The sequence below is a fragment of the Motacilla alba genome, chromosome 4 (genome assembly GCF_015832195.1).
Source record: "Motacilla alba alba isolate MOTALB_02 chromosome 4, Motacilla_alba_V1.0_pri, whole genome shotgun sequence".
NCBI classification, from domain to species: domain Eukaryota; kingdom Metazoa; phylum Chordata; class Aves; order Passeriformes; family Motacillidae; genus Motacilla; species Motacilla alba.
This window is the reverse complement of record NC_052019.1, coordinates 17915900-17932043: the sequence shown is the minus strand read 5'-3', so window position 1 is coordinate 17932043 and position 16144 is coordinate 17915900. Positions and strand designations below refer to the sequence as shown.

Genomic DNA, 16144 nt, shown 5'->3' with positions numbered 1-16144 from the left:
TTAGACAATAAAAAGTTGTCAAAGTTGTCAAACTTGTTCTCAGTCTTTGGGATTACAAGGTTGGTAGTCTAGTTGTGTAGATACAATTTGTTAAGCTTGCAGATCTGAGAGGCAACTGGTTTATTTTCTACTGGAGTTCTCCTAAAACAGTATTAGATTTTACACTCCATTAAGATCAGTAATCTCAGAGTAGGTGTAACATACCTAAAGATGAAACTTGTGGGGTGGGAAAGACAGAAATAATGACACAGCAGCTGTATAGATCTGTGTTACATGTTCTGGTAACATGGGCATTTATAAATGCCAGTTGTATTTTCTATCACCCTTTTTTTTATTAAACCAAATGCATTGTTACACATTTATGAGGAAGTATGTAAGCTGCATCTGGAGATGTGGAGTGCGGATCAGGAGCGTTCTTGATTGTTGATAAATATACTTAAAGTTGTTGCTGTGAAGTTCAGTATTCTAGAAAAGCTTAAAATGATATTGGTAAAACTGGTGGTTTAGAAAAGAGTTACAAAATGGTTTTGATGTTTTGATAGAAAGTTTGATATATGAGGGTTTATTTTTAAGGCACAATATTTTCATCACTGTGAGACTGGTTGTACTCTGGAATTGAAAGAAAACAGACTTTCTTATGGGCTAATTGAAGTAAAAATTGACAACTCTTTTGGTGTCAGTGGTAGTGGTTGGGTGAGGTTAAGAGTGAGCACAAGTTGTCCTGTTTAAATTCAGATAGGAAGTATTTGGGGAGTTGGGCAGCATGAACTGAAAGAAGAGCAGTAATACTAATTTTGTTCAAATGCTAAAAGGAGGAAGCTTTTTTGCTCTTCATTCGAAAAGATGTTGATATTTAATACTACAAATGAATCAGGTCAAAGAGATCCTGAATATGGGAATTATGCCAAGGCAAATTCAGTTTTGACTTGACAGCAGTTTTAGTTGTGGTCAAGTGTTGACTTTCTCCATGTAATCCTTTTTTTGTCTGTGTACATAATTTTGCAAAGTTTTGTTTCTCTCAGTTTGTGTTCAGAGGCCTGAAGTGGTGCAGCTCTTGGAGCTGGTTCTTTTTACTGTAGTTCTGTAATTTTAGCTTGTAGCAGTCTGGTTTCATTTCTGGAGGAAGAAAGGGGAATAATGGAAGTTCCATGCAGACTTTGAGGACAGACTGTATTTCTAGAAAGGTTCATGTCATCAAAGCCAGATGTGCTGTGCCCTGCATGTGATGGAACTCAGAAGGGGATAGGTTAAGGTGTCTGCCAAATATTTCTAGTTTGCAAAGTACATTTTATTAATGGATTTGTTTTCTTTGCCCCATATTGATTTTCACAAGGTGAAATTGCCTTACAGTTTTTGATGTTAGTTTCCTTTGGGGTTTAAGAGTTACACCTGTTTGACCCCTGTATCCAAGATGAAGCTAAGTCTGACTGTATAGTGTAGCAGCTGATCATCTGTAGAGAGATCTGTCATCTCCTGTTTAAGAGAGTTTAAAGTATGTTTTAACTGGAGCAGTCTTGGAAGTTTTGCTCATCCTGTGAGATTCTTCAGGATGTACCAAATACAGGGTCAGCTGAAGAAATGAGTTCTGCAATAATGTTCCCAAAGACCATGTTTACAAAATCATTGAACTCTATTTTGCATGCCAGGTGCTCAAATTGTCCTATTGAATGTGCTTAAATGACATCACTAGTCACCATCTTTTTGTAGAAAGCGTTTTTGTAAAGATGGGATACAGCTTTGACCTTACGATTGAGTGGAGCCTGGCCAGCAGGTTCACTGGCTATTTGCATAGGCCACTCTGGCCTGTGAGTTAAAGTGCATGCTGGCAATGGAATCACTGTGCCTAGGGTAGGTAACTCGTGGTCCATCATTCAGTAACTGCTGTTCAGTGTCACTGTAACTTCACTGTACCTTCTCCATGGCAGCACAGATGAGTCTAGCACACAAACAGAAGGCAAGGATGGCTAGATTTGCAAGAGCAATGTAACTCAGTAACTTGAGGCTGCAAATATTTTCAAAGGAGTGGGAAATGCTGAGGGGACTGGGTTTGTTCAGCCTTGGGAAAAGAAGGCTCAGGGTAGATCTCATCATCAAAGTGTGGCTACAACATATGAGGAGACTGCCTTTTTACAAGGACCCACATGAGACGATGAGGGGGAATGGAAAAAAGTTAATCCTGATGAGATTATGGTTAGACACAAGAGGAAAATTTTTCACATTGGGAATAATCAAACATTGGAATAAACTCCCAGGGGAAGTGGTGGGTTCCACAGCGTTGGACATGTAGGATTCAGCTGAATAGGGTGTTTGGTTGTCTTTCCAGGACTGTGTTTTTGACAAGAAAGGTTGGATTAGATGATTCTCGAGGTTCCTTCCAACCTCTTGTTCTGTGAACTGTGTTGCTGCTTGTCATTCTGGGTTTCTTTTTGATGTTTGTGGGTTGCGGGGGGTTTGCCTACCATTGAACGTAGCTTGTAATGGAGCTGGTAAGAATTATGTATTTTTTTCAGTATAAACTTGCGTCTTAAAGACATGGTGCACTAGCTCAATAAGATGTGCAACTGCTCCTGTAATATTTTTCTGTTGTTCATGGTCTGCAGTATGAACACCTTACTTTTGACTGCAAAAATGCCATCAGGAAAAGTAATGGAAGGGAATTTCTACTGAGCATTCAGCTTGAACATGTAATAAAGACTTCATTTTCAACAGCAGAAAAAAGTAATGTGCATAATAGGCAAAATCAGTCTCTTGTGTGATTAATTTCATACAGCTTCTTTTAGATGAACTGCTAATAATACATTCAAATCCTTAGTTTTTGATGCCGAGCTAGGGTATGTTTGGTATTGAAGTAGTGAGATGATACAGAGCAGAGGAAGTGTGTTATTGGAGGCAGCTGATCAGGTATTGGCTTGTGGTTCAGTTGCTTCCAAGTTTCTCTTTGCTGTGTGTTTTGACACAGAGCCTGAGGAACCAGGAACTGGCACACGCAGTCTTTAAAAGTCATACCTGGAAGATTCTTAGTAATAAGGCTTTTGTAAGTTATATTTTCTTGAGGAAAAAAAAAGTGAGTATTGCTGAATATTACTTAGTTGTACTTAGTTCAGGGCATGAACAAAGTCCTGTTCATGCTTTCAGTCTGGTATTTACTAGTATGCATCAAAGATGGTGATGGGGTGAAGATTTAAGCATTAGTCCTAATAGTGGTACTGCTGAAGTTAAGCCACAGGAAAACTTACGGTCCTCTTGGTTTCAGTCCTGGCATTCTGAGAGTTCAGAACTCATTTTTTTTTTTGCTAACAGGCTTCATATGCAAAAGTTTGCTTCTGGGCTGGTGGACCTTTGCCTTTTTGGTGTACCTTTTCTAGTGGCTCAGAAAAAACACAGCTTCGGTGAGAGGAGGAAAAGTCAGTGAATCCAGGTGGTTTTGCAGTTTTTTTAGGCACTAGCCACTAGCCTGCGTTTTCTTTGGAAATGTGATTCAAGATTGAATAAAATTCCTATCAGATTCAGGAGGCATAAAGTAACCTACCTATTGTTCTGTAAAAATATCAATGGCTGCACTACTGTTACGAATAAATTGAAGGGAAACTGTGCACCCTGGTCTTGCTTTGTTTTCTAAACAATACAGTGCTAAGTATTGATTCCCATACAGACTTAGATCTTGCACAAATGGAAGTTGACATTAAAATCCTGAAGCTTTTTGTGGTCTTAGAATTGCTTACTGATACTTTAACTCCTGAATTAATTTCACCTAATTTGACAGATACTCTAAATATTGCCTGTTGCCCACCAGCTATTTCAAAACAAAGCAGCCTGCTCAGGTTTTTGTCTAGAATCAGTCTTAATCACACTGATTTGTTGAAGGAACACCATTTCAATTAGCTTAAATTTGATTTAATAATAACAATCTTGATCATAATATTTTCCGGATTGCAGTTTTGGCTTTTTTTAAGCTGTTTTTACTTAGCTGTAAGTTCAAATTAAAAATTGTTTACTGTCAACTTGGGTGTTGAGGTGACTTTGTTTTTCCTGGTTGAAAAATATTCATTCATTCACCCCATTACCTCGTTGATCACTAGTACATATAAAAAGAAATAGATTCTCTTTACTGTTTGTAGTTGTTTTGGAAGCTTTTCCAAGGAAAATCACTTAAGGGGCTGATGTTGTTGGAAGACTATTGAGGACTCCATGTTAATGTTCAGAGTGTAGTATTGATGGGTTCTTAACTGCTGCTTGATTCTAGTTTCCATAGTGTTGCAGTTTAACTGCAGCTGTTGCCTGTGTATTGTACATTTGTTTTGATGGGATCAAGAGGAAGTTTCTGGATGCTTTAAAGTACTTGGGATGACTGTCTAGGACAAGTCTGATTACTGGGTTTTGTGAAGTACAGATGTGTTGTGGTACTTGCAACTTGAGAAGAATGAGCAAATGCTAGTGTAATCTTTCCTCTTTTTTGTGGCCTGCGTGTTTTTTACCTTTTGGTAGTCACCTTAGTCACCTTTTTTAAGCATGAGTGCATCAGTGGACAAGTTGATTGAATATTATTTTACTGAGAAGTATTTCTCAAGTACTGGTCCTAAGAAGTCTTGTGAAGAACTAGGATCAATCTAGTAACTGCAGCATTGCCAAAAGTCTCATGCTTTTTGTATGTTAGGCCTGTTCTCTTCTTTAACTCTGAAGCAGGCCCTTGTGCTGATGCACTGGGCATCATGGGTCTTTGTGTGGGTCCTTTTATTCTGTGTCTGTTCCTATTTCCTGTACCCCCTTACCCACTATCTCAGCTACTCAGTGTGGTAGTTCAGGGCTTTGAGGAGTTTTTCAGACACAATCCAAATACAAACCATGTTCACTCTACCTTCTTCTTGTTCTGCCTGAGAGGAAGTGTCTTCTTCTGTGCAGGTTGTTGTAATAATCTTCATTCCGGGGTGGGGGGTTTATATTGAATTTGTTTGGAGTAGATGGTGTGCAAATATTTAAAGGTGTATGGTTTGTTTGTTTTTAAGAAGCCTTTCATACTTGAATAAAGTGAGATGATTGAATTAGACTTCCTGAATCTTTAAAGGATTAAAGATAGGATTGTGCCTTCAACTATATGTGCCATATTTCTGGATTTGGATATCTTCATGTGATGCAAACAAATCTTGAACACTCAAATGTATCCTTAACACTTTGAAACTATTATTGCTACATGTAATCCTTCCATCTTGTTGTACTTGGGGATACAGTTTTGGTCATCATCTTGGTGTGGTTCTGCATACAGTTAGAATCATAGAATATCCTGAATTGGATATGCCTGTGCTTATCCAATGCTGAATTGGCTTTTGCCGTCCTTACATTAATTGTATACACTGATCAATACAGAAAAAGTATTGTCTGTGCCTCTTTAAAACATACTCAGTGCATTTGTGCTGAGAATTTATATGTCTCTTTAAAAACAAGTGAATGACCCAGATTTGGTATAGATCTGCCTGAACTTATGATTTCTAAAATGGAGACTGCTTTTGCCTTTCAAATCACAGTTTAAAGCAGTCATTTTACAGAGCCTTTAGATTACCAGTCCCATGTATTTGCTTTAGGGTCTGAAGTATTGCTTCAGCTTCAGGCTAGTGAATGTGGTATGGATGAATGTCCATATGGATGTGGTATGGATGAATGTCCCCTCTTTTCTCAGAGAATGTTGTAGTAAATTTTTTTGCTTTTGTCTATTGTTGCTTTTTGTGATGACTTTATTCTCCCCTCAGTGGTTCAGATGGAAGATTGGTAGTTGGTCAGTGTGTCTCTTAGTTACACTAGTGAAGGTTCTGTTGTGATTTTTAAGTTAGAGATGATAAATGGTTGTTACTCATTAACCTAAATTTCTGTGCAATCCAATTTTCCTCAGATCTTGTCATAACGATTGGTCACCTACCTGGCTTAAATGCTTTGAAAATGAAAGAAACTTAAAATAATTGGGCTGTGGTGAACTGTTTTGTATGGTAAGCAAAAAATAGGCTAGAAAATACTGTGGTAGAAAAAAGTGTAAAATATCTTTCATCTTCAAAGTATTTCACTTAAACTTAAATGGGATTTCAGTTAATTTTAAAGTAAGATCTGAAGCCCGAGATTGAGGTATGGTTTTGAGTATCCATGTTTATACTGTAAAGGTGTTTGTTCTCATTAGGTACAATGAAGCAAATCTTCCATATAATTGCATTAGTGATACGTGACATTAAAGCTTAATTGGCTTATTTTAAATATCTTGCCCATCAATTTCCTTCAGATTGTGAAAATTGAAAAGGTCATGAGTGCAGTTTAATATTCCAGGGTGAGAGATTTCAATTTTAGTACAATTTGTAGAGATTTAATTAGGAAACATGACTAAAAGAAAAAGGATGTTAAATGCAAATTATGCTGTTCATTAGAGTATAGAAGCTGAAACATCTTGAAGTATTGTGGAAATTTGATTGCAGATTCAGTAAGCACCTTGATTGATTTTTTTTATTTTTTAAAGTAGAAGTTATTGTGATTGTTCTTTAGGGTGTATACTTAATCTGATTGTCATAGGCACTCTAAATATGCTTCCTTTTTCATGGAGTTCTCTTCTAACTCATATTTTTGTTTTGCAGGAGATTGATGAAGCCTGCAAGAGGATAAAACGTGAAATTGATGACTTAGGTCCTGAAGTTGGTGACATAAAAATCATTCCATTGTATTCTACCCTTCCTCCACAGCAACAGCAAAGAATATTTGAACCTCCCCCACCAAAAAAACAAAATGGAGCAATAGGAAGAAAGGTAAATACTAAGCTGTGTTAGTAGTCTGTTCTGTAAATAGCTACTCATAGTTGTATAGGCCATGAAGTAGGGCTTTCAGCTCCTTTGAATGTATTTCGACAGCAGCAAGTGTGAGGGGTTTTTTCATGAAGCCATAAAAATGCAGTATTTTATCACAGTAGAATTTTTAGATAACTTGAAATTTGTCTCTCCGTACAGATCAAAGTTCTGTCGTCTGTCTATATAGGGCCAGGATGTTGTGGTAACAGTTTGATTTGACTGAAATGGAAATGGCACTCATTTAAGTTTCTTATGTGAAATATGATTCATGTGGAGGATGGGATCTTTTCCATAAGTAATTATTTTGAGATGTGTTTTTTTCCCCTTTTTTCCTTTGAGACAATTTAGGCTGTCTCTTAGGGGTAGACTGTCAGGCAGGTTTTATCTGTTTCTTAAGATTTATGAGAAGTTGCAAGTTAAAACAAGTATGTTAAAGTTCAAGGTTTGTATTTTTGTAGTAATAAATGAGGAATTGAGTTTCTTTCATTAGGCAAAATTGATTGAGAAACTGAAAAACTTGAAACGGCACAGTGAATGTTCTTCATTAAATTATTATGTCAGTGCTCCAATAATCCATAGTAGAAGCTGTGTTTTTTTAGAAAGGAGACATATTAAAGCTTCCTAAAACTAAACTCCTGCTCTGCAGAACTGGCACTCACAAAGCTAAGATTTTGAAGGTCAAAGCTGAGTCATACTGTGTGCTCTAGGCAGGGTTTGTTCCTTGATTATTTTTGTTTTTGTGCAGTACAATGCGTGTATAATACTAGTGACAACTTTCTAGCGTTCTGGAAGAATAAATCTCTTATTAAATTTATTGAAATTATTTGCCTCTTCCTGCAGGAGTTGACTGCAGAAAGCATTCAGTCTCAAATCATGAAACTAATGCTGCAACAAAATTGTATTTGCAAATGACTTAAATGAATGAAATTGCTTTTAAGTAATAAGTGATAGCTATGTATTTAATTAAATTTTCACTCATGTTTAAAACTATGCTCTTCAGAAGAGGCAGGTTTTGGTTTTCTGTATAAGAGGATAACAAGTGCAGAGTGTAGTTTTCATTATGTTGAAGTGACAGAACCAATGCCAGTCTCTGAGAGGAAGACACTCTTGGTGTAGCAGCTGTTTTATTACAAGAAAAGTTATGCCCAAAAGATGCCTGCTATAGGGGAAAAGCAGGCACAGTGTGTTGGCAACAGACTTAGACCTATGCAGTTACTTTTCCTGTTTGGCTGAAATATTCTGGCTTCCATGTTTTACTTTTTATCTCCATAACAAATCTAACTATGAGTGAAAATGCATCTGTGTAATTCTTTAAAATGTTGGTTTACTTTTAGTTAGTCTTAGTGATCAAGGTATGTAAAGTAAAACTGTGGTGCTGTGCCTGTATATTTAAGAAAATGTCTGTTTTCATCTAGTCCTTTGTGGGAGTTGAACCTAGATTTTAGCACTGCTGAGGAGGGAGCTAGTAGGTGATCTGAATCCTTTCAAAGGCTCTGATGGTCATACAAGTGTAAGAGAAGTGCTTGCAGTAACTTACGTATCTCCTGGGCTTTAACTTCATGGAATGAGAGATGCTGGCAGTAGCGTGGCATTTTGCTGTAGTAGTGATGGTAACGGCTAGTATAGATGCACCTCGACAACTTCGCCCTTTTTTGTCCTCTTTGAGCTAAGAAAGCAGCTGTTATTGTGGGAATGCTTAAGATTACAAATATTCTGATTAACTAGTAAGAATGTCTTCCTCAATTAAAAAAAACAAAGATGACTAACACAGAAACGTTAAAAGGCTCCTTGTCATCTTATTCCTTCTTTTCAAACTGTGTTCTAGTTCCTGTTTCAGCAGTCTTAAGCATTGCTAGTTAATACATATGCAGTACAGATATGTTTTTAGATGTAGATACTATGTATGTTTTAATATTCCAAACAAAGTTTTTAATTCTCAGAAACTGCAAAACTATAGCTAAGGTTAATTATAATACATTATTTTATATAGTTAAGTGCCAATTTCAATTATTTGATGTTAAGTAACTCTGTACTTTGATTTAGACCTGAAAGATATTATAATTTCTTTGGCCTTTTTAAAAATTCCTTTTTTTGCAGTCATTGCCATTTTTTAAGTAATGTGACATTAACAAATGATATCTGTATGTGCAACAGAATCCACTGTATAAATAACTTTTTTCCTTCTACCTTAGGAAAGTTCTGTATAGATTAGAATTCAGGTACAAATGAAATTGTTGTACCGCTGTGGAGTAAGCACAGTTGCTGTATTGAGTTCCTGATATTGAAGTGTACTCATAGAAATCAGTGGTTAAAAGCAGGGTAAAAACCTTTTGTCTCTGCTCTGTAATTAGTATTTGAAGAATCTGGGTGTAGATGACTCTGTACATTAGCAGAAACAGAAAAACACAAAACTTAAATGAGGTATACTCTGTAGTAGCAAGCTGAATGTGGATTGACTGGACTTCTAATGTGAGAGTATGAGTTTAATTTGTATATTTAATACCTTACAAATTTTTAATGAAGATATATTGAGATTTTGCACTGACTTGCACTATAGCTGTTGTCTCTTGACTGATTTGTGCAGGTCACCTGTGAATGATGTGTACAGTATTTTCTGTCTCTTCGAGAAATTCTAAGTAGCACATCATTTTAGGGTGAAACACTGTAATTCCAAAATAATTGTGTTTTTCCTAAAGTACTGCTTCCAATATATTGTAGTGTTTGGGCAAGCTTAGACCTTAAGAAGAGACAAGCTGAGTGTGTTAAGTAGCCGGCTGGCAAAGTGATCTGCAAGCAGGATGGAAAATTAGCAGTCACTGGCCTCATTGTAATTCTGAACCAAGTATTAGGGGTCTCTCCAGTTTGAATTGATAAACTGAAAGCAGTAGTGACAGAGTGCTCTGAAATGAAGAAGTGAAGGGTAAGCACTTTTGATGAAGTGCTGAACAGGTTTTGGATCTTTTCTGAGATTATAATGTGTAATAACCTGATTCGGTGTGGTCACTGTTGGGATGAGAGCTGATGCTATCCATAGCTTGTTACACTGCCTCTCTGGACATAAAAATTTAAATGGTGGCAAATCAAGCCTTGGAACTCTTGATAGTCACCTTTGCTTTACTTTTTGCATGTGACTTAACCTTCTGAAAGGCTAAGAATGTAACATTAAAGATATGTAAAGGTGTTTGAATATCTGGTGATAGAAAAATGCAGTAGAAATTAAATACATGTTTTCACAATTGTAGCTGGAATGTGTTTGTAACAGCTTTATTTCAAACCACATTAAAAAAATACTGTGCTGGTAGTGTATGTAACTTTCAATCTAATATTTTTTAACCAGTTTACCATATTCAGGCTTTCAGAAAAAGGTAAAAAGCTAGCATTAATACATGATGTTAAAGGGTTCTAGTATGACTTGTCGTTTTGTACCAGAGATGTGAGGAAAAAAAGTTGAGTAGTGGTTTCTTCTTTTTCTCAACTGACATTTGTTATGTTAGATAGACCCATAGGTGAGCAAAAAACAGTGGATGAAAACTGCTTTCTTTTCGCTGGAAGTTCCTCTGGTTGATTTCAGATCATCCTGTGAAAGTGTTGGAGAGCAGCTCTGGTAGTGATTGAATAAGTGATGGAAAGTTTACTAAAAGTTATTTGTGCAGAGACAGAATTGGAGCCCTTCATCTTTAGGATGAAGTAGTTTCATTTAGTTGTTTGGGTTTTTGTTGGGTTTTTTTTTGACAGGTTGTGGTGTCCACTAACATTGCTGAGACATCATTGACAATAGATGGCGTAGTGTTTGTGATTGATCCTGGCTTTGCAAAACAGAAGGTAAGTACCGTTTTTTTCTTTTTATAGTAGAAAAGGTGATGGACTCTGGTTTGCTCAGGCTTTTCTTCCCTTTGCAAACACTGATAGGCCTTTTTACAGTTGAAATCTTGAACTTGGTTGGTTTGGATTTGTTTTGTTTTTAGCTTAGGATTTTTACTGTTTGCTCTTAATTTGCAAACTTAAGTTAGAATATTTTTTAAAAAAAGAAATGTGAGAGTTTGGTGTTTGACTTGGAATATAATTTTTTCTAGATACTTTAGGAAGGGCAGTTTTGTACTGTTAGTCTGTGCTTGAGGATGCTCAAGTAAAACAAATTGTATGAAAGTAAATAAGTGGTTCTGGAAGCCTTCTCTTAAATCACTATAGAAAACTTCAGCACTAAAATGAGAAGAAATGATCCCTGCTGCTTCATGTCAGTATTTATCATCTACTGTTGCAGCCCTGAAGATTGTAATCAGGCTTGTATTGTGGTTCTGGAACATCATAGGATGTTCAGAGGAACTGAAGTAGCTTTCCTACAGTCCACCCAGTAACTACATAAAATAAAATATGAATGTCACTGGCTTAATTTGGTTTTTTCACTAAATGTAGCTTTCTTTATAACTTGGTTTCTTAGTGTTTTCCTTTAATAGTGGTACACATTTTCAGCCTTTTTAACTTTTGCAAAATGAGACAGACACACAGCAGAATGTGAGTGCAGCCAGTGTATTTTTATGCACAAATTTCAATCACCTTTAAGGCTGAACTTTTTTCACAAGTAGTTCTTTTTACAGAAGGTATTCTTCCAGTGTAAGAACTAAGGTTTCTGTGCATATTTTATACTGAATCATACCAGAAAGGTCTTAAAACATGGACCAAAAATGTCTTCAGCTGAAACTACTGTTTGACTATTGCCTTTGTTTTCAGTGTATTCCTTTGCATGAGCCCTGTTGAGTTGGCAGGGCTGCTGTTTAGATACGACTACAGTGGAAGTTTTACAGTAAATACCAGCAGATATTTTGTACTGTGATAGTCTGCATGTACCCTTGAAATTCAGTTTTGTCATCAGCCTGGTCTTTACAGTTGCATGAAACCTTAATGTTAGATTTTTCTGGTCTTGGATATGATTATTCAACCTTGTAGTAATGCCTAGAAGAGGCTACCTGGAACAGAGGCTGGGCAGAGTTAAAGGAATCAAGTAGGTATCCATTAAAAGGTCTTCAAAGGATTCACCTTGCGCAGTACAAGAGCCTGGCTGTGGCTCTACTCAAGATGGATGCCTGGTCTGAGTTTTCACACTTTTTCAAGTTTTGGTCCATTTACATACTGGGGATAATTGTCCAGTTACAGCTGCGGGTTATGAAGTCCCATCCTCCCAGATTGCTTTCTTCGGTTCGCCGTTGTTTACACATTCTGGGCCGGAAACTGTAAGGCTGTAACGCTGTAACGGTGTCCTTGGTTCTCAGGCTGGAAAAGGATTGTTTTGTCTAAAGAGAAGAGAACTTGCTAGCACTTTATATGAAGTTCAGAGTTAAATTCTAAAACATTACAGAATCTGAAAAATATGAAAGCTAAAACTTTAGACATCAGTAGTTATATCAAGACAACATTTTTATGGGATTTTTTAAGCACCATGAGTGTTTAGCACTCTGTAGAACAAATTGGACACATTCCATTTGCCATGAAAATCTTATCTAAAAATATATTTATGAGAGGGAGCCTGGCAGGAGTTGCTGTTAACACATGAATAAAAAATTCTCTTCTCTAGTCAGTTGTATTTGAAGCTTTCCAGAATCTTTTGTAGCCTTTTTTTTTTTTTTTTTTTGTTTTCAGATACATACAACTTGTGCAGAAGCTGTGTTTAAAAATAAGTTTAAAGCAGTTTGGATAGTTGTCCTATCCATTAACATTGTTAATTCTTTTACCTTCTGTCCTGCTCTGCCTCCACTTTGACATAGGTGTACAATCCTCGTATCAGAGTGGAGTCTCTGTTGGTGACTGCGATCAGTAAAGCCTCTGCCCAGCAGCGAGCTGGCCGTGCTGGTCGTACTCGACCAGGCAAGTGCTTCAGGCTTTATACAGAGAAAGCCTACAAAACTGAAATGCAGGTAAGGTGGTGGTTTTTACATTGTGTTTATAAGAATGTCTGGTTCAGGTTGTTGAGTGCTGTGGTATTAAACGAAACAAGAATTTGACTACTTATGTAGTATAAAGTGTCTGAAGAAGTGTTACAAATTTTCTTTTTTTTTTCCCCCCCTCATCCCCCCAGGACAACACATACCCTGAAATTTTGAGGTCTAACTTAGGATCTGTAGTGTTACAGCTCAAGAAGCTTGGTATAGATGATTTGGTGCACTTTGATTTTATGGATCCTCCAGGTATCTCTTTCCATCTTTACAATCTTTATTTTTATGGCTACTTTATATAATGACAGCATGGAATAAATTCTCTCATTGTTTTTTTCTGGTTTTTAAAATTGTAATCTGTAAGGAATTGTCTTTTGTTTATCCTGAAATTTAGTGCTCTGTGTTGTAGCCAAGCAAGCTTTTTCTTTCTATGTAAGAGCATTTAGTGGAACCGAGGAAGGTACTGAAAGGCCCTTGCCTTCAGCGAATAAGAGAAAATTCTTGGTATTACAAAGTCTGTTATTTGAGGTTTTTATTTATCACCTTGATTTCACATTCTAATTGTGCAATCAGTTAACAACTGTTGGTAAATAAAATGGGCTGATGCTTTTAAAGCTGAATACATGGTTTGGTTCTAACCGTAGTTTTTATGCATCTTTCTTCTAAGTGTTAAATGTTCATATATGCTTCAGAAATAAGTGAGTGATATTGCTAATCAGAAAAGTAAATCAGTCATATATAAGTAGGTGAATTAGTTGTTTTTTCCCCTAGAATAAAAAAATCTGACCTAGTCTGTAAGTTTTTAAATAGTTCTACAGAACAGTTAAAGTCTTTATTCTTTGTAACATGTATGACAGCTTAGCAGAAAGACTTTTGGATTTCATTTTATTTTTCTTTGTGGGTTACTACTGACTGTGTGAGGAATGCAAGATAAAGAGACATTCTTACTGGCTTTCTGAAAGACTGTAGGTATCTAGGGTTGACATGGCTGAAATGTTAGGACTATTGATTTATTTAGTATGGAACAAGAGAAAAAGTATCTGCCGGGAGAAGTGATATTACTGGTACTGAATATTTCACAATGCCACTGCTGTCTGAATTTTGAAAAGCAGTAATCTTCAAATATTTAAAGCTTGTGATTAATTTTAAAGCTTTTCTAAAATGTTCCCTCCCTGCCGCCCCCATTCATTCATGCTTGGGTGTGTATTGCTGGATTTGGCAAGAGTTTTGCATTTGGATGCTAGTGAATGAAGAACCAAAAAAAAAAAGATACCTAGTAACAGTCTGTGCTTCCTTGGTTTTTGCTGATTCAGAGCCATTTGGGTAATGTGCGAATTTACTTTTTTTTTTCCTTTCAGCTCCTGAAACTCTGATGAGAGCCTTAGAGCTTTTAAATTATCTGGCTGCTTTAAACGATGATGGAGACTTGACTGAGTTGGGATCCATGATGGCTGAATTTCCATTGGATCCACAGCTGGCTAAAATGGTTATTGCAAGCTGTGACTACAACTGTTCTAATGAGGTCCTATCTATTACTGCCATGTTGTCAGGTAATAACAGGAAAAGAGAAACTAAACAAATTGCAGATCTTCAGTTTGGGGGAAATTTATTTTTCCCACATCAGAAAAATAACATAATTATATTTTTAATAAAATTAGATTTACTTTTAAAAACTTCATATATGGGTTCAGTTATTATGGGTTTATGTAGAGACCTTGAAGCTAGTGAGTAGTTATGCTGAAAATAAGTGCATAAAATGATCTAAGAGTTTGCTCCTAACATCAGTTAAAAAAAAAAAAAATTGTTGGGGGTGAGGAACCAGGCTAGTGGAAGATAAATTTCTATTTAGGTTCATAGTCAGGCCCAGAAATGTCATCTTGACCACTAATTTTTAAGGCAGTAAAATCTCTTTCGTATTGTGCATTCTTCTGCACTTTGATAAGTCACAGTCTTCCTAAAGGGATTAGAGTATAATTTATATAAAATTGTAAGCTTGTACATGATACATTTTTCAGTTACTAAGTGGTAAAACTGGAGAACAGTCAGTACTTTCAAAGGGAAAAAAGAAGCTTGGAAGGAAGCTGGATGTTTTTAAGAATTAACTGAGGTGTACAGTTGTACTTTGCTGCTGTTACATGAATAGCTCTGTGTCGGAGCAGAGCTGCTTGCTGAGAGAGCTTAATGAGAGGAAAATGTTACCAAGCAAACCTTGTATTTAATTTCCCCATTGTGTAGAAGTGACTGAGTTTGATAACTAGAGGTCATAGGACAAGCAGCAGGTTTTAATCTGTTATGAAAATGGGGATGCTCATACTCATAAGAACACTTTTGTCTTTGATATGTGATAATTTACCAGGCTCTCGACACTGCAGGTGTATTACTGACATGCTTGACTTGATTGGATAGAGAAAAAAAACAGTTTTGACTTAAGTGTAAAATCTGTTGCTTCAGTTTAGTTTTACAGTATATTTATATGAACGTTTTTAAGAACAAGTTAAAATGTTTGTTTCAGAGTTATGATTGTTCAGACTCAGAGCAGATGGGCAGGGCAGAATCATAATGTTTTTCTTTAATTAAATGGTAGCCTTAATTGCGGAGGTGGTGGTAGGTTGGTGCCTGTCTTTCTCTTCCCTTCCCCCTTCTCCCCCCAGTATCTACCATGGAACAAGTCAGTTTAGTATTTTTGTCTCGGCCTTCAATTGATTTGCCTTATTCCTTTTCCAATTTACCTTTTCCCAAGCCATGATATCCTCTTTGTTTTAAACCACAATTAACATAATGATAAATAAATTTTGGGGAAAAACAAAAAAATAAATTGAAGCTGGTTAATGTATGGGTCATAACTAAAACACTGCTCTTAAAAAACCCATAGTCCTGGTCTTTGTGAGGGCTGTTTCCCAAAGTAAGCACTTTAAACCAGCAGCATAATAGTGTGTTTCGGTGCATTAAGTGCACATGAAGATTGTCAGGTTGTTGATAGCAATCCATGTATTTAGTTTGGACTGAATGGGAAACTAGGTGACAGAAAAGAGCAAAAATAGCATTAAAAATGAGCAGATTAAATGATTATGCTACACTTTTTAAGAGCCATGGTGTCATGCTGTGGTATGGAAAGTATTATTACTTTTCTAAACACTGAATTAAGACAGTGATAGAATAATCTGGATTTTGCCCTTATTAGTATGAGTTAGAAATTAAAATACAGTTGATATTATCTCTTTTTTCAAATGCAGGACCCATTATACAGTATGTTTATTTCATGCCTGCGTTTCCATTTTCTTTAATGCATTGGTCTGTGTTGATTTGTTACCATGATTCACTATTACAGTGTGAATTATTTTACTCAATGCATCTCTAGTATTCAGCTCACAATATCTAGTGCTTTGGGGCTTCTATTCAAATTTA

The 16144-nt window shown here is 36.3% G+C and overlaps 1 protein-coding gene across 1 annotated transcript in view; it reads left to right on the top strand.

Moving 5' to 3' along the window:
• Positions 1 to 16144, top strand: part of DHX15 (DEAH-box helicase 15) — a 51018-nt gene that overhangs the window by 16797 nt on the left and 18077 nt on the right. Inside the window, exons 6-10 of the mRNA XM_038134619.1 lie at positions 6606 to 6773; positions 10548 to 10634; positions 12572 to 12721; positions 12883 to 12991; positions 14098 to 14289. Of these exons, the coding sequence (XP_037990547.1) occupies positions 6606 to 6773; positions 10548 to 10634; positions 12572 to 12721; positions 12883 to 12991; positions 14098 to 14289 (706 nt within the window). The remainder of the gene's footprint in view (positions 1 to 6605; positions 6774 to 10547; positions 10635 to 12571; positions 12722 to 12882; positions 12992 to 14097; positions 14290 to 16144) is intronic.